At 30.5% G+C, this 24589-nt stretch overlaps 2 protein-coding genes and 1 pseudogene across 2 annotated transcripts; all 3 read right to left on the bottom strand.

The window, feature by feature from the left end:
* Positions 1-4789: 4789 nt before the first annotated feature.
* LOC125853279 ((R)-linalool synthase TPS5, chloroplastic-like) lies at positions 4790-7706 on the bottom strand (annotated as a pseudogene).
* A 3557-nt stretch (positions 7707-11263) lies between these two features.
* On the bottom strand, positions 11264-13917 carry LOC125849348 ((R)-linalool synthase TPS5, chloroplastic-like). The gene is made up of 7 exons (XM_049529421.1): positions 13702-13917; positions 13361-13625; positions 12732-13122; positions 12415-12633; positions 12172-12310; positions 11688-11936; positions 11264-11602 (listed from the first exon to the last, which is right to left on the bottom strand). The coding sequence occupies exons 1-7, from the start codon at positions 13900-13902 to the stop codon at positions 11306-11308; spliced, it is 1761 nt and encodes a 586-aa protein (XP_049385378.1). The 5' UTR covers positions 13903-13917; the 3' UTR covers positions 11264-11305.
* A 6724-nt stretch (positions 13918-20641) lies between these two features.
* LOC125877569 ((R)-linalool synthase TPS5, chloroplastic-like) lies at positions 20642-23109 on the bottom strand. The gene is made up of 7 exons (XM_049558828.1): positions 22872-23109; positions 22477-22747; positions 21881-22265; positions 21586-21804; positions 21373-21511; positions 21027-21275; positions 20642-20942 (listed from the first exon to the last, which is right to left on the bottom strand). The coding sequence occupies exons 1-7, from the start codon at positions 23103-23105 to the stop codon at positions 20649-20651; spliced, it is 1791 nt and encodes a 596-aa protein (XP_049414785.1). The 5' UTR covers positions 23106-23109; the 3' UTR covers positions 20642-20648.
* Positions 23110-24589: the final 1480 nt, after the last annotated feature.

Here is a 24589-nt window from a genome sequence, read left to right on the forward strand (position 1 = left end):
AAATTACCAAAAAAGTATTATAAATAATAATAATTAACAACTTAAAATATCTTAAAGACATTTTAAAAGGGTTAATTTTGTAATTTTATCCATATCACATAAATTAGGACAAAGTGACCAGTAATGTAGGTTATTTGTAAGTTACATAAAAATATTATAAATCACAATAATTAATAACTTAAAACATTTATTTAAAAAAAAGGCAAATTTGGATGACTCTTCAAATTTCATTTGTGTCACATAAATTGAGACAACAAAAATAACATATATTGCGTCCATTTTAATTTATTTGTCTTAATATTTTTTTTTATATTTAAAAATTAGGTAAAAATTATAAATCATGATAATTGACAACATAAAATATGTTTTGAAAAAGATACAAAAAATTCCACTGATTCTTGAAGTTAATCTATCGTAAAAATACTATAAATCATGATAATTGACAACATAAATATTTCAAAAATAAATACATATAAAAAATTCGATTGATTCTTGAAATTAATCTATCGTTAAAAACTATGTATAAAATACAATAAATCGTGATAATTGACAACTTAAAATATTTATTAAAAAAACTCAAAAAAATAAATTGACTGTTTCTTAAAATTAATCTATCAATGCCACATAAAATGAGACAAAAATAGTAATATCTATTGTTTAATGTGAAATTATTGAAAACTACGTAAAATGTATTATAATTCTTAACAATTAACAACATTTAATTGACTCTTGAAATTTTATCTATGTTACATACATTGAATCAAGGGGAGTAATATATATTAAGAATTTAAAAATTACGTACAACCATATTGCTTTCTGTAGGCTTCAAATTATCGTGGTCATTTTTTTGGCTGATACAAGTTTTGTACATTTTTATTTTTTTTAATATTATAAATTGCAATAATTAATAATTTAAAATATTTAAAAAAATATATTCAAAATTGAGTTGGTTTTGGGAATTTTATTTATACTATATAAAATGGGACAAAGGAAGCAACATATATCATTTACAAATGACTTAAAAAACATTAAAAATTACAATAATTATCAATTTAAAATATTTAAAAGCTATATAATAAAATAAGTTCACTCTCAGAATTCTATCAGGCTCACATATATTGGGACTAGGGGTGTGCATTCGGTTTTTCGGTTTTGTTTTACACTATTCGGTTTGGATTTTCAGTTTTTGGTTTTGTAAAAATGTAACCCAATCCAATCCAAAATAAATTTTGTTTGCTTTGGTTTTCCTCTATCCGGTTCGGTTTTTTTCGGTTTGGTTATTCGATTATGTCAATAATTAATAACATATATAACCAAAGTAATAATATTTAATCCCTTAAATATACTTTCTAATATAAATCATAAGTAAAACTTAAAACACAATACTTATAAGTATACCTATTATAGATGTAATTCAAACATAAAATATAAACGTAATCATCATGAAAGGCAATAACCAAAAAGGGACAAAAGTGGTTAACTCCAACTTAATTCTAAGCCTAAACATTATATATATATATATATATATATAATTCGGTTTTTTACGGTTTTTCGGTTTTTATTTTTAAAATCCAAAACCAAACCAAAAAACCAAACAAAGTAATTTATTAATCCAAAACCAATCCGAAAAACCAAAAAACCAATCCAAATAAAAATTCGGTTTGATTTGGTTTGGTTATTCGGTTTAATCCGAATAGTGCACACCCCTAATTGGGACAGAAAAGATAACACATATCATTTTAAAATTAACAAAAAAGTATTATAAATAATAATAATTAACAACTTAATATATCTGAAAGACATTTTAAAAGGGTTAATTTTGTAATTTTATTCATATCACATAGATTAGGACAAAGTGACCAGTAATGTAGGTTATTTGAAAGTTACATAAAAATATTAGAAATCACAATAATTAATAACTTAAAACATTCTTTTTAAAAATTAAAATTTGGATGACTCTCCAAATTTTATTTGTGTGACATAAATTGAGACAACAAAAATAACATATATTGGGTCCATTTTAATTTATTTGTCTTTTTTTTTTTTGGTTGTTTATATTTAAAAAAATGCATAAAAATACTATAAATCATGATAATTGATAACAGAAAATATGTTTTGAAAAAAATATAAAAAATTCCACTGATTCTTGAAGTGAATCTATCGTAAAAATACTATAAATCATGATAATTGACAACATAAAATATTTCAAAAATGTTGTATGTAGATAGTCTTATTATGCCTTCAATAGCGTCAAAGAAAGTACATGTTTGTGATAAAAAAACTTATTCTTTTATCCACGCAATATTTTTATCCTAATAAATTATATCATAGAAAGTTATCTGCATTTTTATTTGAGTTAAAATACAAAATATTTATATTTAAATGGTTTTATGGAAAAAAAAAATTAAAAGATCAACATTTAAAATTTCAATTGATACTTGCAGTTTTGGAGATGGTTACAACTTCCCTCGTTATTGTATGATCTTTTAAATTCAAGGCAACTACAACTTTTCAACTTTGTCATGAACTCATATCCTATGAATTTTTTTTTCTTTTTAGTCAATTAACTACATCAATGTTCGTGCAACTTTCGACATGAAATAGAGGTGACTAGCAGAGGCAGATGTTATTAAGAAGGCTTCTTGGAACTCCTCAAAACGCAAAATGAATGTAACCAAGGTAATTCTACTGGTTTAATAGAGGTGACTAGCAGAGGCAGAGTGTTTAATTGTAAATGCATCTTTATAGTTTTTCCTCCCATATTGTTCCAATTAATTATACGGCATTGCCTCTTTCTTTCAAGTTTACTTTGACGTTTAGATATTTTTTTCTATCTAAAATTCAAGATTCATATTGAAGGTCAATTTGACATGAACAAAAAAAAGATTGTTTGTCACAGGACATGTTTCCATTCAAACTGAGGTGTATAAGTGAGTGCTTCTAATTACTTTTTTTATATTTGGTTGAGTCATGTTATCAAGAAGTAAATCAAGAATATGTGGGGTCTATTTTAAATTTAAAGCAAGGTCTAAAGATGAAACTAATTCAAAATAGTATATTGTTATAATAATGGGAATGAAATATTATACAACAATGGTCAATCTTATGTAGAATACAACTGTGCATGATAAACTTGCCAGTTAATTGTTTGAATTTTACTTTTTCATATGATTTTCATAATAATTTTACTTGCCAATTAATTGTTTGATATTTTCATAATAAATATTGTGTTTGTTTTTAATTTTATTTGTTTGTTTCATGTTTGGATCCTCTTTTATTTATCTTTATTTTATTTTTTAAACAAATTGTAGTCATAGGACCAGAGACAACAACTTTTTTTAAAAAATAAATTATTAAAATATTACAGATAAAAAAATCGTTTATAAATATTTTTTTTGGATACTGACATTTAAAAAAAAAGTAATATTGGAAAAATAAAAATAGTAAATCCTTGCTTTAAAGGTTTTTTAAAAAGAATTATTTTTTACTATTTTACAAATTGGATTCTTTTAAACTATTAAAATCTAATTTTTTTTTGGACGCAGAACTTTTTTAGAAAAAAGTAATATTATAAAAAACAAAAAGCATCACTATTTGATTAGAAAATAAATTAAAGAATTTCATGATACAAAATAAATAAAAATAAAACAATTAACGAAAAAAGAAGAAAAAAAATATTTATAAAGGAACAGTTAAACAACAAAATTTAAATTTGTGGTGTAGTTCTTATTTCTTTAGAACCCTAACATATTGAGAAGATTTTCAAAAATGGATGATGATGCAAAGTATTATTTCATCTTTTCATAAACTTTTTTTTTTTTTTTTAAATCATTTTAAGATTTTCATTCCACATATAAAATCTCTCTTCATCTCTTCATGTATTTAAATCTAAGATAATAATTGATATTATTGCTTTCGAAATTTTGAATTAGAATTGATTTGAAATGATTTGTCATATTTATTTTCATGTTATACTTGGTGGTGCGAATAACTTATAAACTTTATCTAATTATTTATATACAATTAGTTTAAATTTTTTAATGTTAAATCCTAAAATTATTTGTCATTGTTAAGTTAAACGTATTTACTAATGAATAAAATTTACAAGATATTTAGAAAGGCTAAACAAATCTAAAAATCCATAAAATAAAAGGAAGACTAATAGTAAATCAAAGGAATAGAAGATCATCAGTTTTGTTCATCTCTCAAATTTTATTTTGCTCTGTAATAATTTATTTTTATGTGGTATATATTAATTTAATCATAGTATCTTTTTTTAATTGATCATTGAAATTGATTATTTTGTACATCTTTATTTTATGATATTATATCTAATTAAATGAAAATCATCTTACTTCGCAGGATAGAACAAGAGAAGAGTGTGCTAAAAATGTTGCAACATGCTTTCTAAATTATATTTAGATTTTTAGCTAAAAGTAGAGTTAATATTTTTAATACTGGGTTTTAGATTGATCTATGAACATAAAATTTAATTAATTAGCAAAAATATCAATTCAACACACGCCACATATGCTATTAATCTTCATTATACTAGAAAAAGGAGAAGTTGTAGAATACTGTCTAGTGTCTTTGAAGCATATACTCCCATTACACGTAAATTAGGGTAAAATTTTATTAGCATTATTTGTATATGTATAATTAAAACACTATATATGATTATACATGTACTTTTGTTACTCAATAATAATTTGTATTTAGTTACTTTTAAATTTTAAAAATTATTATATCTTATAATATCTGCACAACGCGCGGATATGTATATTAATTATTACATAATAAGTGGCTCAAAGAGTAATTTGGAAATCCAATTTTTAATGTGAGAATTTTGAACTCCATGCCCATCTCCATGCTGGTACATGCAGTGTGTTGTTCTTGAAAAATTTAACACAATCCTAATGAATTCTTCCGAAAATAGCACTTCATTCCTAATTCGATCTTTGTTCATCACTTCCCACATCTCCTTTATCAATAAATTGATGTGTTTTCTTGCCTCTTCTTCCGAAGTACCCTTCTCATTCATGTAACATTGTATCGACTTTTCCTTGCTACCTTAGGACAGTTAGAGTTACTGCCGCCGTTTACCGGGGCTTCCATTCAAAGCTTATAACACTTCTCCTTCCGACCTTCCAGCACCGGGTAGGTGTCAGACTCTATACATCGTGTTACCACTTAGCAGAGTCCTGTGTTTTTAATAAACAGTCGCTACCCCCTGGTATGTGCCGCTTTCCTAATCAAAAGATAGGAGAGCACCCCTTCTCCCGAAGTTACGGGGTCATTTTGCCGAGTTCCTTTGACATGGTTCTCTCAAGCACCCTAGTATACTCTACTTGTTTACCTGTGTCGGTTTGGGGAACGGTCAGTTCACCGGGAGGATCGCCCTCCCAATTCGAAGTTGGGAACATCACCCCTTTTCAATTCATCCTAAATTAACAACAACACATTTTTTTAAAAAAAAAAACGCATCTAAATTAAGTTATATTAAATAAAAAAGTCATATGAATTTTATCTGAGAAAAAGGTATTAGAACATACCGATGATGTCCCCAAATCATCAACGAAACGAGTAATTGTAGCACATCGACGAATTATGTCTGGATATTTGTTTAAGGATTCCAATGCCTCTAAGGTTATTGGATTGGTGAGAAAGATGAATGCATGGAGTAATACCAAAGGAATTGCAATTGAAATCCATGCATTATTCATGTACTCTTCTAGTCTTGGCTTATATCCATTGTGGTACCATCTTGCTTCTTGTAAGTAAGCTTTGCATAAATCTGCCCACTAATTTATAGTAACTTGTTTCAAATATATATAATAGTGTTTCATAAATTATATAATTAAATTCTGGATTCACAATTTCAAAAGTAAAACAATTTAAATGATAAGAACCTTTTAAAGGTTGAATCGACCAAATTTAAATACTGATTCTGTCTCAAAGATAAAAGAAGGGAATTGACAAAGATTGTAATTTTACTTGTTTTGTGAGGTATGGAAGGACATTAATCCCTTGTTTGAGAATATGAAAGGCCATTTCATTGGTAGTGTTGAAGAGTGAAAGGTAACATATTTTCATGTAGTCTGGAAGCTGCTCCATTGCTTTTATATCCCATCTGAATTTATATTACAAGAAATCAAAATTCCACATAGCAAAAACATGCTGACAAGGAATTAGTACTAAAAACTATTAACATTATAAGTTAATAACTGACCTTTCAACGGCCTGAGTGAAGATTTCTAACTCATCAAAAGTGCCATAAACATCATAAATGTCATCTATGACTACTATTAAAGAAATATTTTTCGCCAACATTCTTCGACAGAAGCTGTGTTGAGGCTCAAATACTAAACCCACTGACCAGAAAAAGGCATCAACTAGTCTATCCCTTGAAAATGAATACTTCTCTGCCAAACGTGTGCTCTTCCACCACCTTTACATGAATGAGTACATGAAAATAAATAGATATGATGTATTGATAAATTATATTTTACATGTTTTAACTCTTAAGCCATCCATAACAATAAATATAACGAGGAACTTAACCTTTTATACGCTGAAATTTTGATACTGTCAAATCACTTAAAAGATACAGAAATTGAAGGATATCTCACGTTGATAGAATTTTCAAATCTTGTTGGTGTGTTGCTTGAACAATGTTGAAGTCCAATTTAGCAAGCTCTAACAAAAGAGGATTAGCATTTGACATTCTCTAGTAAATGCTAATATACCACTCTGTCTCTGATCTTGGCATCATCCAATGTCTTGGAAGTTCCAAGGCATGGACCACTAATTCCACCATTATATTCTCTTCTGCATTACAATTATTATCAACATAGCTCTTTAGATATGTCAGTGTGGATTTTGTCATATTTCTCAAAGAGGCTTCATTTTTTGTAAAGAGAAAAGATGCTTCATATAATTCTAACAATCCTTTTGTGTCATGATAAATACTTTGCTTGACATTCTCCATGTCCTTGAAATCGTTGAATATATCTAACAACACACACAAAAAAAAATGTTAGTCACATGAAAAATATTAGACAGTTTAACCCTCGTACTCATATGTGTACCTTGAGTGATATGAAAACCATATTGTCTGAAGAGCCTAAACTTCAAGGCTATAGAGTATAATGAATTATCTGTACTACTAATTTGGTCATGTACACTGTTCAATATTTGCATGATTTCATCGTTAAAGTGGTAACTCACTCCAAGCCTTTGTAAATTATCAATCAAGTCCAACTTAGCATCTAATTCTTGTATTGATCCCTCAACCATCATCATCAAATTAAATTCTTCTTCATTTCCTTCTTCAATTCATCAAGCCGCTCCATATACTTACCCCCCTATTAAAGTTGATAAAATTATCTGAATGATACACAACACATTTGATATATATATTATGCAGTTATAAAAGAATGTATGTGTGCTACATAAAAATAAAATAAATATACCGCGTAATTATTGTTAAGGGATTGAATATATTGAAAATCCCAGGTAGTAGGTTTGTAATTCCCTAAACGTCGGATAATATGTTGAGGTAATTTCATATGGGCAGCAGTAGAGAGAGAGGCTTTTGATAGTACAACTAGTACTGATGGCTGATCATGACCTCGAATTGGAGATGGTCGTTTTCTTGAGGTGGCCATTAATAACATCCCTGCGTTGTTGAATACTGTTGCCTCCATTATTATTATTATTATTATTATTTGTTTTGATTCTGTTGTTCAATGTTTTGAAAGATATTTATAGAGACGTTCCTCAATTTTATTTAGCAATCAAATTAAGAACCTTAGGCATTAAACCCTTATTTTGAATTTTGATCTAAACAAGACCCGTAACTACTGAAAAGGAAAAAGAGCACATGCAAAATTGGGTAACTCGCCAAATTAAAACGTCTACATCACACTAGAATGTTTAGTTTGTGCCTGTGTTTTACGAGGCCGAACGTTTTACTTAGCATAAATCGAGATGTGGGGCGTAAGCCCTATGAATATTTAAACTTTTAATTTTTATTAATAATTTGAAATAGTTACAAACATAATTAAAGAAAATTATAAAAAACAAAACATATAACACGAGTATACAAGTATAAATAATAATTTAATATCTATTTCTAAAAATATATTATTATCATACTATACAATTTACCTCCCTCCCCCAATCCATAAAACTTACTAGTATTATAATAAAAACATCACACCATCAAGAATAAAAATAAAATTACTTTCAAATAGCTAGATAAAATATGATAATTTTGAGAACATATATGACATAAACATAAAGACCAATGATAAGTGAAAAAGTAAAATTCGCTACGTGTTTTTTTAAGAAATGTTACGTAATATATAATCACTCTCACAGTGTTACCAAATACTCCCTATGTCCCTAATTACTTGTCTACTTTTGAATTGACACACCTATTAAGAAAATAATAATTGACATAGTGAGTTTACCATTTTACCCCTATTAATTATGAAGTGGATGAATTAAAAACTTAAGATTTTCAAGAAATTCTTCCTATTTCAAAGTAATTAATTGAGCGTATAATATGTAAAACATAATTGTCCATTCTTGATTTGTCAAAATGGACAAGTAATTAGGGACAACTAAAAAAGAAAAAATGGACAAGTAATTAGGAACAGAGGGAGTAATAAAGATGTGATGCTACAACTTGTTATTTAAGCTACTCTCAATCTTCTTAGTTCTATAGATTAAGAAACTATCAAGTATCATTCATTTATTCAAGAATGATGAGGGTCAACAATGTTGATTAAAGAATTTAACACATCACCTGTGTAAGATCGGTCAACTAGAAAAATGACATCTTCCCTGCTCATCAACTTCACGCCGCCGTTCGTTTTCTACCGAGGTTGGTTTTTTTTTGAAGACAAATCCATCATTGAAGGGCTAGAGGTGGATCGCTCATAACAAAGACAAGACAATTACAGGAGGACGTACGTGTTCTCGGGCGAGTGCGGACTCGATTAGTAAACAAGATCATCAACATAGTAATAGAATGCATCTGCTGAAGCCAAGACTCATGTAACAACAAGCTAGACCGACCAAAGAATAAGATAAAAAGAAGAGTTTCCGCCTACGGCTACGTGCCTCTTGGAAAAGAGGGTCGAGGCTGCATTGGTGGGGGATGGGTTTCTCCCCCAGATAGTTCTGGCTCGGAGGTCAGAAATCCGCAACCTCCTGTTTTCCCACGTTCGGTAGACTTTCTTTCAAAAACCTTGACTAATAGAATAGTGAAATTAGAATAGGTTGAGGAAACTGTACAATTAGCAGTGAATAGGATCAATCCTCTATATTCTGTTAGGTGAATCTCACGCGTTGGACGTTGAGCATAAATGGACACTTAAGACATAAATATTACAAAACTAAGCCTTACACTTGAGTTTCGAAGCGTTTTACTAGAGCCTCACCCCAAAATGAGCACCAAGGCGAGTCCCAGCAAAAAAAATTATAACACTTATTCGTATTATTAAAATAAGAACCAACCTATTATCAAAGAAAATCTAAGGACCAACTTAATCAATTTTTAGGAAATACTCCCTCTGTACCTAATTACTTGTCCACTTTTCCTTTTATAGTTGTCCCTAATTACTTGTCCATTTTGACAAATCGAGAAATTAAAGGACAATTTTTTTTACCTATTATACCCTCAATTAAATGACTAATTTCTTTGAAAAATGTAGAACTTTTCATCCACTTCATAATTAATAGGGGTAAAATGATAAATTCCTATGTCATTAATTATTTTCTTAATATGTGTGCCAAATCAAAAATGGACAAATAATTAGGGACAAAGGGAGTATATTAAAGGAATGTCGAATGAGTTAGGTTGAATTTGAATAAGTCAGAATAGGGTCCGCCACTTGCCAAATTAAATGGCTATAATACAAGCAAAAGTTTAATACTTTCTCTGTTTTTTATTTGTCAAATTTTGACTTAACACAGTTATTAAGAAAATAATAATTGATTGAATAAATTTATCATTTCAATCCTATCAATTGATGGGTTCCAAAATATATTTACTCACCATATTTTTAAAGATATTAACTTACTATTAATGAATTGAAGGTATAATAGAAAAAAGAAAATTATTTTTTCTTAATTTGGCAAAAATAACAAATAAAAAATTTATATTTAATAAATAAATAGAAACGGCGGGATTACGTATTTTACTAAAATAAGGACTGAACCTAAGACCAAAGAAAGCTGAGTACCAACTTGTTCAATTGGGAAAGAGATAAAATGAATACTAAATAGGTGGGTTTGGACTGAATTAGGATAAGTTAAAACAGGGTCGACCACTTGCCAAATTAAATTAAATGGCTACAATAATATTCGAGAAAGTCCAATAGTTTCGGAAATAGAAATAATTAAAGTAAAAAATATAAATACTTTCCATTTTAAAATAAGTGAACTGTTAGGTTTTTTTTTACAGTAGTTCAAAATAACTTAATTGTTCAAAGCTCAAGAGATTTATTGGAAATTTCTTCCATTTTTATCTTTAATTTACATTTTTAGGTGATAATTTCAAGAGAGTTTTATTCATATTTATGATTTTAATTTGAACCATTTGTATTTTCAAGAATAGTTTGTGAATAACTAAAAAGGCAAAAATGGAAAGTGATGCTAAATTTATTTCTTAAACCTTTTTTCTTAATAGGTGCGTATTGCCTCACAATTCACTTATTTCAAAATGGAGGAAATATGAAAAATTATTTTTCTTGAACTTATCACCTAGAAAATGTAAATGAAGAACAAAAATGGAAGAAATTTCTGATAACTATTCTTGAACATTGAACAATTAACTTATTTTGAACGATGAAAAAAAGACAAAAATATTTACTTCCTCTATCCCATATTAGTCGGCCACTACACTAAAAATAATTGTATCATATAAGTTGATCACCTTACTAAATCAAGAAAGTATTAATTAATTTTTTCTCATAGTACCCTTTAATTAATTCTTTTTGAAAGTGTTTACACTTGTTTATAAAGTTTCAAAGAAGTTCTCAAGAGATGAATTGATAAAACTATCTTTTTATTTATGATTTCTTAACATATGTGTAAAAAAGAAAGTGATTAATTAATATGAGATGCATGGAGTAATAATTATGGATTAGAGGGAGTACTAAAATAAGGACCAACTTATTGCAAAATTTTTTTTACCATACTTTTGTGTATCTGATGGAAGTCACAAAGATTGCCCATGAAAAACAGAGCTTTATGCTTTTTTAGGTATTGAATAGTTAAGACACTATGAAATTGATTACATAATGAGAGGCTCAAAGAGTAATTTGGAAATATAATTTTTAATGTGAGAATTTTGAATTCCATGCCCATCTCCATGCTGGTACATGCAGTGTGATGTTCTTGAAAAATTTAAGACAATCCTAATGAATTCTTCAGAAAATAGCATTTCTTTACTAATTTGGTCTTTGTTCATCACTTCCCACATCTCCTTTATCAATAAATTGATGTGTTTTCTTGCCTCTTCTTCCGAAATACCCTTGTCATTCATGCAACATTGTATCGACTTGGGAACATCACCTCTTTTCAATTCATCCTAAATTAACAACAAGAATAATTAAAAAATGAGGAGCACTCACAAGTTTAATATGAGAGGAATTAAGGTATATATGAAAACGTACCGATGATGTCGCCAAATCATCAACGAAACGATTAATTATAGCACATCGACGAATTATATCTGGATATTTGTTTAAGGATTCCAATGCCTCTTTGGTAGTTGGATTGATGAGAAAGATGAATGCATGGAGTAATACCAAAGGAGTTGCAATTGAAATCCATGCATTATTCATGTACTCTTCTAGTGTTGGCTTATATCCATTGTGGTACCATCTTGCTTCTTGTAAGTATGCTTTGCATAAATCTGCCCACTAATTAATAGTAACTTGTTTCAAATATATAAATGGATTAATTAGAGCTTTAATTTGTGGTTTGGGGCAGGGGAGGAGAGAGGGCAGAGGCCAATATAGGTTCAACTGAATCCAATTTTGTGTTGCATAAAATAGAAAAATTAAATTCTGAATCCAATGAAATTTAAATATTGGTTCTGCCTCAAAGATTGAAAGTAAAAGAAGAAAATTAAGTGAAGATTGTAATTTTACTTACTTGTTTTGTGAGGTAGGGCAGGACATTGATCCCTTGTTGTTTGAGAATATGATAGGCCATTTCATTGGTAGTGTTGAAGAGTGAAAGGTAACATATTTTCATATAGTCCGGAAGTTGCTCCATTGCTTTTACATCCCATCTGAATTTGTATTACAAGAAATCAAAATTCGAAATCATAAACAAGCTGACAAGGACGACGATTAAGTTAGGTATTATGATGTTCATCAAAAGTTAAAAACTGACCTTTGAACAGCATGAGTGAAGATTTCCAACTCATCAAGAGTGCCATAAACATCATAAATGTCATCTATGACGACTATAAAAGCAACGTTTTTCGCCACCATTCTTCGACAGAAGCTGTGTTGAGGCTCAAATACTAATCCCACTGACCAGAAAAAGTCTTCCACCAGTCTATCTCTTGAAAATGACAACTTCTCTGCCAAACTTGTGCTCTTCCACCACCTTTACATTACATTTTGTACATGTTCTAACATGGAATTTAACTCTGAAATTATATTACTATCAGATCATCTAAAAGATATAATTGAATGATACCTCACCTTGACAGAATTTTCAAATCTTGTTGGTGTGCTGCTTGAACTATGTTGAAGTCCAATTTAGCAAGCTCGAGCAGAAGAGGATTAGCATTTGGTATTCTCCCATAAATTTTAATATACCACTCTGTCTCTAATCTTGGCATCATCCAATGTCTTGGAAGTTCCAAAGCATGGACCACTAATTCCACTATTATATTATCGTCTTGATTTCCACATGAATGATTGTCAACATAATTCTTTAGATGTGCCACTGTGAATCTTGTGGCATTTTTCAGAGTGATTTCAGTTTCTGTAGAGAGAAATGATGCTTCATATAATTCTAACAAACCTTTAGTGTCTTTACAAATACTCTGCTTCAGATTTCCATTCTCGTCCTTGAAATTGTTCAATATATCTAGAAACAACAAGAAAAAAAATAATATAAGAGTTGATTTAGATTCTATTTCTCACAATATTGTAGCTATAGAAAATATCTTTTGACGTTTTTCTTGAAAATATAAGTAAGTAAATAAAAGTGTCTTCTCTTTCAATAGTTTTAATTCCTATAAGGTTCAAAATAGATTTAATCAATAAAACAGATTGCCTAGGGCAAAACAAGAAATAACAGTCAAATTATTAAAATAGTATTGTACCTTGGGAGATATGAAAACCATGTTGTCTCAATAGTCTAAATTTCAAAGTTGTGGTATATAATGAATCTCCTGGGGTTATATTTTGGTAATTAATGCTCCTCAAAATTTGCATAATTTCATCTTTAAAGTGGTAGCTCACTCCAAGCCTCTCTAAATTATCAATCAACTCCAACTTCTCTAACTCTTGTGATCCTTCAACCATCATCATCAAATTCTTATTTACTTCCTTCTTTAGTTTGTTAAAACGCTTCATATACTTGTCTCCCTACGCAACACATTTACAAATTAAATGAATAACGCGTGAGGTTAAAATAATATATAGAAAATGTAGGTACGTTTACCGCATAAGGATTGTGCAGGGAGTGAATAAATTGAAAATCCCATACGGTAGGCTCGTAATTCCCTGAACGCCTTGTGGTGGAAATAGGAGTAATAATGTTCATGGCAGAAGCAGATGTAGAGTGACGGAGTGAGAAAAAACAAGTAAATGATGGTCTGTTGAAGGTGACCATCATCCCTATGTTATTCAATATTGAAACCATTTTATTGACTCTGCTTCAATGTTTTTGGAAAGTGTGTTTTAGGAGCCCCAAGATGTTGCCGTTTAAATAGAATCAAAGTATACCTACTCCCTATTATTAATATCATATGAATAAAGATAAGGTTTATTTAACACTAGGAATTTTCAAGGCCAATCAAACAAAAGTTGGTGAAAAGTCTCGTATGAAAAGGAAAACGTCAAGCACATTTCAACAAATTAAATACTCTCTCGTCACTTTTATTTATTCGTTATACTAAAAATCTATTGTAAAAATAATTCAAGAAAAGCGCTTTATGAGGTGATAGGTCACCACTATTTTGAATAGTATTAGTAATATTGATGAACAATAATTTTGCGTGAACAAGAGCGGACCCACATGGATTCTAGGGGTTCTCGACAAAAAATTACATTATATATATAAGGTAATTTTTTGTATTTATGTGAATATATATATTTTGAACCCCCTTAATGAAAAAGAGAAACCGATAGCCTAGAGGCAGGACCCCATGAAATTAACCTCTATATATTATATATATATATATATATAAAGCTGAATATAAAACAGGTGATGTGGCACCCTCCACAATTATCTATTTTTTTGAATTATTTCTGATTTTTTTGCCTTTAAAATAAGTACATAATAAATGAGTTAAAAGGAACACACTAAATAATTGACCAGCTGCTATTAAAGCCTAAAACGTTTTCCTAAAGCCCAGCCCACTAACATGACCTTAAAGACCTAATTGAATAGGTTAGTTTATGAGGCGTTATTTTGATTTTCTTATTGAACAACTTTTACATATAGCAAACACAAAATTCATATTTGTATGTTATAGCAAACTTTGCATAATTGTGCTTCATAGCAAACATAAATATGTATATTTCGCTATACATATACAAAAGAAAACAGTTATATAATCTGCTTTGGTATACATATACAAAAAGATCAATTGTATAAAGTGAGAGAGACGAGTGAGCAAGCGAGATCTGGGAGAGTGGCGAGTGAGATCTGGGAGAGGGGAGAGAGGAGAACGAAAATATATGTATATATACAATTTTCACGCATTTTATACATTTGCGTTTTTGTATAAAGTGAGAGAGCGAGATCTGGGAGAGTGGCGAGCGAGATCTAGGAGAGGGGAGAGAGGGGAACGAAAATATATGTATATATACAATTTTCTCTCGCTTTATACAAACACAAACGCATTTTATACAATTTGCGGTTTTTGTATAAAGTGAGAGAGCGAGATCTGGGAGAGTGGCGAGCGAGATCTGGGAGAGGGGAGAGAGGGGAACGAAAATATATGTATATATACAATTTTCTCTCGCTTTATACAAACACAAACGCATTTTATACAATTTGCGTTTTTTGTATAAAGTGAGAGAGGCGAGTGAGAGAGCGAGATCTGGGAGAGTGGCGAGCGAGATCTGGGAGAGGGGAGAGAGGGGAACGAAAATATATGTATATATACAATTTTCTCTCGCTTTATACAAACACAAACGCACTTTATACACTTGCGTTTGTATAAAAAACGAGAGAGGCGAGGGAGAGAACGAGAGTGGCGAGCGAGATTCACCAGGAGAGAGGTGAAATAGCAACAGTTTGCTATGAGGTACAATTAAATCAAACTATATTTATAGCATTTAATTTGAATTAATAGTTTGCTATTATATACAATTTTCCCTTTCTTATTTCGCTAAAGTTTTCCTCTGACTTTATATATGACCTTCTCCCTCCCAATTTCAGAAGTTTAAGGTACGTTTTTCATTTCATTTCACCTTCTACCATTATTAATCCATTCCTGATTTGTAACTGTAATGGCTTAAAATTTGTATTAATCTCTGAATCATTACATTGTTAATTTATTTTTATGCACTTTTGTAGTATATATAGTTTCATAGTCAACCCCCTTTGCATACCCAAATTTTCATTCTCTGCGTAACAGTTCTTACAATGGCTTATTCTTGCCTTTCAGAGTTGGTTCGTGGTCGAGATGATTTCACAGACTTTGGTGCTAGATTAATGGATTTTGGATTGGCAAGGTTGATGACGTCAGTTTTCTATCATTAGCTATCCCGTTAGCACTTATGGTTTGGTTAGTTTCGGTCTCATTATTCTTAATCCATTTTTCCAATGTGGTTCCTTTGTTCAGTTGTTTGCTCTCTTGCATATGTAGCAGTAGTAGAAATTTTCAAAGCTTTCTTATGAGAGTCTCGTTCACCACGCAATTTGATATGACCTGTTAGAATGGGTGACAAATATGCAACAACGATCATATGCGCATGTCAGGGTTGCTTCCTAATACAAAGCACGGGACATCTAGCTCCATTCGAACTGTCTATTTTAACAACTCGAAATCATATTGCGTGTGCAAATAAGATTTCACATTCCTATAAAAAAAAAAGAAACTATGTATAAGGTGTAGTGCAGGCGTACCCAAAAATTTGAAGACAATGGATACTGTGAAAATTTATTTAACACATAACCGATGTACTAATATTGTGAATCAAATGAAACTACTTATCCCTTTTGAGTTTTGACAGCACAAGCTAACATATTTTTTTTTCCTGCAAATGATTTTAGTCGATTTTTATAAATCCTAAATAATAAACCTATTTCATATGATTTTGCATGTAATTAGTACTTTGAAAATCGTCTCAAAAGGTTTTGTTTAATTAAATATTTGGTTAATTTATTTAATTATTTAATAGTATATCATTTCGAGTTAATTAGTTTGTGGTAAAATTTTATTTTTATAATCAAGTTGATTATTTCATTTCATTAAGATTAAGAAGCTCATTAATTAATTTTTATTAATTCTCCATATCTAGTTTTTAGCCAAATTACCAACTAAATTCATTCGATTAATTTGTTAATTCGATTTGGCTATAATTGAAATTCATTTGGGCTATTATTTAATTGCAAGATTAGCCAATTGTTTACCCCATCTTTAATTCATTTTTCAGAATGTTTTGGGCCTCCCACTATCTCAATCAGTGGCCCAACACCTTTAACCCATAACTTCAGCCATTTCCCTTTTATAACCCAGTCCAATTCCTACCTCTGCAGACCCGACCCGGCCCATTCTTCTAGTCTCAAAGAACCCAGAAGTCAAATCCCAACTTCAACATTCACAAAAATAAACGGAACAGCAGCAACTCACGATTCCTATAGCGTGAGTTCACGGCGCAACCGCGCAACAACAAAATACGCAGCGACCCATCGCGTGAACGACTCCACGACCCCTGTATGCGCCTCACCCTCTCCCCACGCGAGAACAAACAGCAGCAACGGTACCAAACGGCGTTAGTTGCACGAATCGTACACCCTACGCCTCAGTCTAGTACTCTTCTTGTACAGGGAATCCGGCGATAGCAGTCTGAGGGTCGTCCTTGCGGCTGCAAGATTGAGCCACGTAGCACAAGAATGACATGAGAGTTGATCCTAGCCGTTTATTCCCCCTTTCATTTTCCGGAATGGGTTGAAATCGCAAGAAAATGTGTATCCCCGAAATGGTGAAAAGTTATTTTAGTTCGAAATTCGAAATGGGCCCTTGTTCTTATCCGTTTTTCACCTTTTCCCCCAATGGTGAACCCTAATCTCCTTCTATATATTCTTTTTCTTTTCGGAATTGGAGAGAGATTTTTTGTTGGAAATTTTTCTAGAGCAAAATACTGAGAGCAGCTTATGCAAAAAATTAGCTAAAATATATAAGAAAATGTTAAGGCAGAGAACATTTGAGTTTCAATCGGAGTACCACGTCTCCATTCCATTTTGCCATCGACTCCTTCAAGTTTTGTTTGAGATTCGAGGTTTTGCTCTGGTTTCTTACTGCTGTTCGTATTTGAGTTCTGTGGTAGGAAGACCGTGGTCGCTGGTTCGTTTCGTTTCAGTCGCTACCCGGAAGAAGGTAACACCTCCTCCTTTATACTATGTTCTCGTCTTTTAAATTTCGAAATGGCGATTCCAGCGTATCGAAGGTCTGTGTTGCCGTTATTTGTCATTGAGTTCTTGGTATCTTTATATGTTATACGTGTCCTTATGCGACTTCATGATCTAGTTTCAATATTGAGCTTAAGGTTTGCCGTTTTAGTCCTAGTTCTGTTGATTCCTTGTTTCACTATTTGAGTCTATCCTGTGATTTCTCTTCATTTTATTTTTTGGATGTTGAATTTGCTTTCTGTTGTTTACACAGCCTTCAAGTATTATATGTTCTCATTTAGGTTGTTACTGTTGATATTTGTCCTCGAAAAGATATGAGAGTCTTAGGAACTAGCTAACTCGGTGGGTTTATGTGACATTTTCTTGTTGTTTTCTGGATTTAGCTAGTTCGTTATTTCTATCCTTCGATTTCGTCACTCTAGTATTTTTTAGGTTCTTGAAGCAGCTTCCTGTCTATTTGTTTTCATCCTTAATGTTCAGTATGTTCAATGCCTCATTTGGTTCATTCAGATCATTTATTATGGTTTTTCTTTAGTGTTGATTCAATCTGCAAATTTGTGAATAAACCATGTCGTCCTTCCTCTTTGATGGTGTGATTCTGTTGCAAAATTAATAGGTGAAAAAAAATAAACCTTGTTTACTTTATATCTTTTCGATTTCGAGGTTCTAAAGGGTCTGTTTTGATAATAGTAATGAGTTGGTTTTAACTTAATTCATGATCAAGCTAGTGTATATTTTATCCTATCTTTGACAGTATCAAGTATGTCATATCCAAGTTTGCATTTATTGGTCTATTCGCTTGATTTCGGGTCTGATCAATTTCGTTATATCATATCATATCATATCATGTGTATAATTTTCCAGCATGCTTCCATCTTCTTGTGTTTCCATATTGTTTTCGTTTTGAATGGCATTCCATTATTCATTCATTTCTTAGAACCTGGAAGTTGTTGGAATGCTTTTTTGGTTATAATGCTAATCCTCTGTATTGCTCCTCGCATAGTATTGTTAATTAGTCAATTTGTTTATACTATTAGCATTTTTTATTTTTTATTTTTTATCTCTTTTTAATGCACTTGTATGAAGTAGTAGCTTGAATGTCCATTACTTTGTTTATTAGTGGGATTTGGGTCATTAACACTCTTCGTTGTTTAGTTCGACGAAGAGAGTTGAATTGATAAATTGTCTTAAGATATATTATTACTCTTATTATTTCTGGGCACTAATTCTTATCTTCCTTTCTTGCATGTGAAATCTGTCCGAGTTCACTATGAACTCATCATTTCCTTTGCATTTCAGGAGAGCCATTAATTAATTAGGCATCAATAATTACTTTCCTATTTAATATTTATTTATTATATTAAATATATATATAAAAAATTATTTATTTGTACATAATTAACTTTGCTATTTATAGTCTAATTATATCCATATAACATGAAAAAAATAAAACGTAGTTATTTTTCTTGAATATATATGAATGTTTGTCATATTCTGAAGTTTTTCCTTTTTTTTAACCTTTTCCAATAGGTTAGAGATATTCTTGGTCCTTTTTCCTTAAAAAAAAATAAAATTTAGTTTGACTTGACACGAATATATGAAAGTAAAGAAGAGTTTTCAATCTTATGGTCTTAAATTAAAATTATGTCAAATGTATCAGAATACCTTTTATTTTTCTAGCCTTAAAATTAAATATGTCATGAGGAAAACTGAAATTACAGTCTTGCCAAAAAAGAAAAAGAATCGTTCTTTTTCAAATAGAATGAAAAAAAAAAAAGTCAAACTTTTTTTAAACACAGGAAGGAAGTATATGAATTGAACGTGTTATATTCATTAGCAGTACTATGAATATTATTGGACACCACTTGCAAAATCTTTTGATTTCTATTTGTGTCCCATGCTTATAAATGACTTGATATGAATTTAAAGGTCAATAATTTTCCGAGGACAGTGAGGAATCACATTTTGTGACTATTATCCTGGAACCACAGTGTGTTGTCAATTTTTCGACCAAGTCAGCCAAAAGGTAATAAAAGCGGACCCATTCATCGTTAATATTCTACAACACAAGAAAACCGCGGTCGTCACGACAAGGGTGTTAAAATGGACCGATTGATAGGTTATTAGTCCACTCAAAAGTTATTTGAATCAAGATGAGTTGGATCAATATGTAAAAAAAATAAAAATCGAATGGTTATCCCTAAGACTACTCGTATTACATGTAATTAACATTGAGAGGTTATTTGATAGAGTATATAAGAATATTATTAAATATGATATATTAATAATTTTGGAATAAATTATGTTGAGATTATTTTCAATTTACTGTTTGATTTGTGTATTATACTTATGTATTGATAGTATAATAGCGGAGTATTTTATAGTTAAATAAGAAACAAGTTATTCATATATAAATTTTTTGTATAACATATAATACAGCTGGCAAGTTGATATATAAATCCACTAATTGTATGTTCAAAATTGGAAGCAGTTGATATTGGTACGCATTCTACTTTATGTGGCTTAAAAATCATAATTACTAATCTCCAAATACGGCTTTTCACTGTTCAAATATACTGTGTGAACAACTCTTGCTTTAAATTACAATTTGTTCCAAATGTATAATGTAATCGAAAATTCAATTAATAAGAAAGAACACATTAACATTATATAAATAGAATATTCAGTTATATATAATTCATCATTGGAACTTCTTAAAAGTTCAAATTCTGAATTCGACTTTATGGAAATACATATATACAAAACCAAAGTAATAAAACGAAGTCTATATATATATAAAAAAATTACTTGAGAGCCAATGCAACATTAGGAATAATGATAGGCTCAAAAAGTATCTTGGAGATGCTACTTTTAACATCGTTATGCAGATACATGAAGTGCGATGTTCTTGTAATATTCTTTACAATTCCAATAAATGTGTCAGAAAATGGAGAATTTTTCCTTTGAGCTGTGTTCATTGCTTCCCATGTCTCCTTTATCAAAAATGTAATGTGTTCTCTTGCCTCTTCTTCCGAAGCACCCTTTTCGTTCATGTAACACTGAATTGATTTGGAAACGTCACCTCTTTTCAATTCATCCTGAATTGATACAAAAGTAAATAAATTAAATTAAACAGAGATTTCGCTAGATATCTATATGAGATAAAAGTTGTAAAAGCATACTGAAGATGTCCCCAAATCATCGGTGAAACGAAAAATAGTAGCAGACCACCGAATAATGTCAGGATAATTGATTAAGGAATCCAAGGCCTCTTTGGTAATTTGATTTGTGACAAGGAACAATGAGTGGACTAATACCATTGGTACTGCAATTGAGATCCTTGCATTATCCATGTATTCTTCAAAATTTGGCTTGTATCCATTGTGGTACCATTTTGCTTCTTGTAAGTATGATTTGCATAAATCTGCCCACTAATTAACAACAGCCATTTAAATATTGAATTCGCCTCGGACAAAATCAGGGGTATTTTGGGAAAATAAATTATTTATTAAGTAGAATGAATCTTACTGATTTTGTAAGGTAGGGTAGAACGTTGATGTCATGATTTTTAAGAACCTCATACGCCACTTCATTGATAATATTGATGAGTGCAAGATAACATACTTTCATATAATCTGGAAGTTGCTCCATTGCTTTTGTATCCCATCTGAATTTATATTTATTACGATTTTAAAATATATAGTTACTAGTAATTATTTTGCGATAGAGTTACGTACTGACCTTTGAATAGCAAGAGTGAAGAGTTCCAACTCATCAAGAGTGCCATAAACATCATAAATGTCATCTATGATTGAAATAAAAACAATGACTTTTGTTATCAATCTTCTAAAGTAGCTATGTTGAGGCTCAAACAATGCACCAACTGCCCAAAACATATTCTCAACAAGTATATCCCTTGAAAATGGAAGCTTTTCCGCAAGCCCTGTATTCTTCCACCACCTAATTTACATCAAAATTAATGTTTCAGCACTTAGATGAAATTAATTTGTATCTAGAAATATATGTATTCACGTACCTTGATAAAATTCTTAAATCTTGTTGGTGTGTTGCTTGAACAATGTTGAAGTCCAATTTAGCAAGCTCTAACAAAAGAGGATTAGCATTTGGCATTCTCTCATAAATGCTAATATACCACCTTGTCTCTAATCTTGGCATCATCCAATGTCTTGGGAGTTCCAAGGCATGGACCACTAATTCCACCATTATATTCTCTTCTCCACAACGATTTTGATCAACATATCTCATTAGATGTGTCAGTGTGGATTTTGTCGTATTTCTCAAAGAGGTTTCATTTTCTGTTGAGAGAAACGAAGCTTCATATAATTTTAACAACCCTTTTGTGTCGTTACAAATACTCTGCTTGAGATTGTCATTCTCATCCATGAAATTGTTCAATATATCTAAAACACAATAAAATACATTCGTCAAAATCTAATAAAAAGTAAACTTGAAGAATCTATGTTCAAAATCGTATCGAAAATTAATCAAATTGACCATCAAATTTTGAACTACACGTGTCACATAAAATTGGAATTTTGGAACAAAATGGACTAAAATATGTGAACCTGGTCGATATTACGATGGTATGTTGTTATAGATGCATGTACGTACCTTGAGAGATATGAAAATCATATTGTCTGAAGAGCCTAAACTTCAAGGCCGTAGAGTATAATGAATGTCCTGTGGCTACATTTTGGTTATGTATGCTCTTCAATATTTGCATAATTTCATCCTTGAAGTGGTAACTTACTCCAAGCCTTTCTAAATTATCAATCAACTCCAATTTAACATCTAATTCTTGTATTGATTCCTCAACCGTCATCATCAAATTCTTCTTCATTTCCTTCTTCACTTCATCAAGCCGCTCCATATACATATCTCCCTATACGCAACGCTAAAGTTAATTATCATCTTAATAATAAAACACATTAATATAATATACTGTCACAATCGATAGGATGTACAAGTACTATATATACGAAAAAAAAAAAGAATAAAATATATACCACGTAATTATTGTCAATGGACTGAATATATTGAAAATCCCATGTAGTAGGTTTGTAATTCCCTGAACGTCTGATAGTATTGGGATTTGGGTCAGCTAATTTTATTTTGCCAGCAGTTGAGAGACACCCTTTTGATAGTACAACTAGTGATGGCTGACCTCGACTCAATAAAGTAATTGGAGATGCTCTTCTTGAGGTCACCATTCCTGTGTTGTTGAATAATATTGCGTCCATACTAATATTAGTTCTTACCTTTATAATGTTTTAAAGTATATGTTTTAGATGTTGGAGCTCAAACTATTCGTTTCCAATATATATATAGAGAGATAATTGGATACTATTCATCTATATGAAATGGACGTGTTACATTCATTAGCACTACAAAATTATTATTGGACACCTCACTGTTACTAAAAATCATTTTTGACGTAGTTGCAAATGAATTTAAAGGTCAATAATTTGATACTACTTGCAAAAAAGAATTTGAATTCTATTTTTTATTTTTGGGTAAACATTGAATTCTATGTTTATCATGCCTGTAATGGCTGTCAAATTTTTTCCTAGGATAGTGATGAAACACATTTCGGCACAATTTGCCTGGTGTTGTCAATTTTTCGAAAGTCAGCCAAAAGGGGAAAAAAACAAAAGGCGGACCCATTCATTATTAATATTCTTGAACACAAAGAAAATGTGGTGGTCACAACAAGGGTGTTAAAATGGCCTGACTGATAGATCGTTAGTTCGTTCAAAAGTTATTCGGGCTCAGATGAATTGGATTAATATGTAACAAATTTCGAATGGTTATACCTTCGTTCGATAGAGTGTGTAAGAATATTATTAAATGTGATTATTTTTCGTCAATAAAACTACTCAGATGAGAAAATCTGAGAGTAGATATATTGTATTTTGAAAGTGCAAAAGATGAGAGTCAAACCTTACCTCTAAGATACAAAAACAAATTGTATGGCTGAATCTGTTATAAGAAGAGCTAAAAGATGTTCTATACAGAAGAAAAGATACTAGATTTATTTCTCTCAACCTTTGGCCTATACCAAAATATAAGTAATTAATTGACTTAGAAATTAACTCTATCGTATCTTAATTTAAAACTGGGTAGTTACAGTGAGATTATCTTTATGCACGGTTTGATTTGTATATTAAAAGTAGTATTGTCTATGAGACATGCTTATCCATATGTTAATAGTTTATTCAGGGGGTCTTTTGATAGCCGGATAGAAACAAGTTATTCATGTATACGCTTTTATATAACATACAATATGTTTAGCAGGTAATCCGCATAACTAGTATGGGGTCGTTTGTTAGTTGATTAGAGTTATGTAGATTTTAGCAATGTAGAAATTAGTAATGAGTGAATGTATGTATTATTTTATGCAGGTTTTAGTTATTCATGTATTAGTTATACATGTACTAGATATTCCACCTTCTATCTTGCATAAAATAATACATAGATCCTCTCATCACTTATATATGTATTAGTTATGGAATTTCTAAATTCTCAACCAAACGTCATATTAATCTTATACATGAATAAATTATTTTTATCTACCTATCAAACTTCTTATAAATTATACGTTAATACATGAATAAGACAAACCTCATCCGACCACCAAACAACCTCCCGTTGTATATATTTTGATAAGAGGATGAAATAGTCGTGGAAATAGGGATTAGGTAGCAGTGATCTATTCCATCTTTCT

This window comes from Solanum stenotomum, chromosome 1 (assembly GCF_019186545.1).
Source record: "Solanum stenotomum isolate F172 chromosome 1, ASM1918654v1, whole genome shotgun sequence".
Classification (NCBI taxonomy): Eukaryota; Viridiplantae; Streptophyta; class Magnoliopsida; order Solanales; family Solanaceae; genus Solanum; species Solanum stenotomum.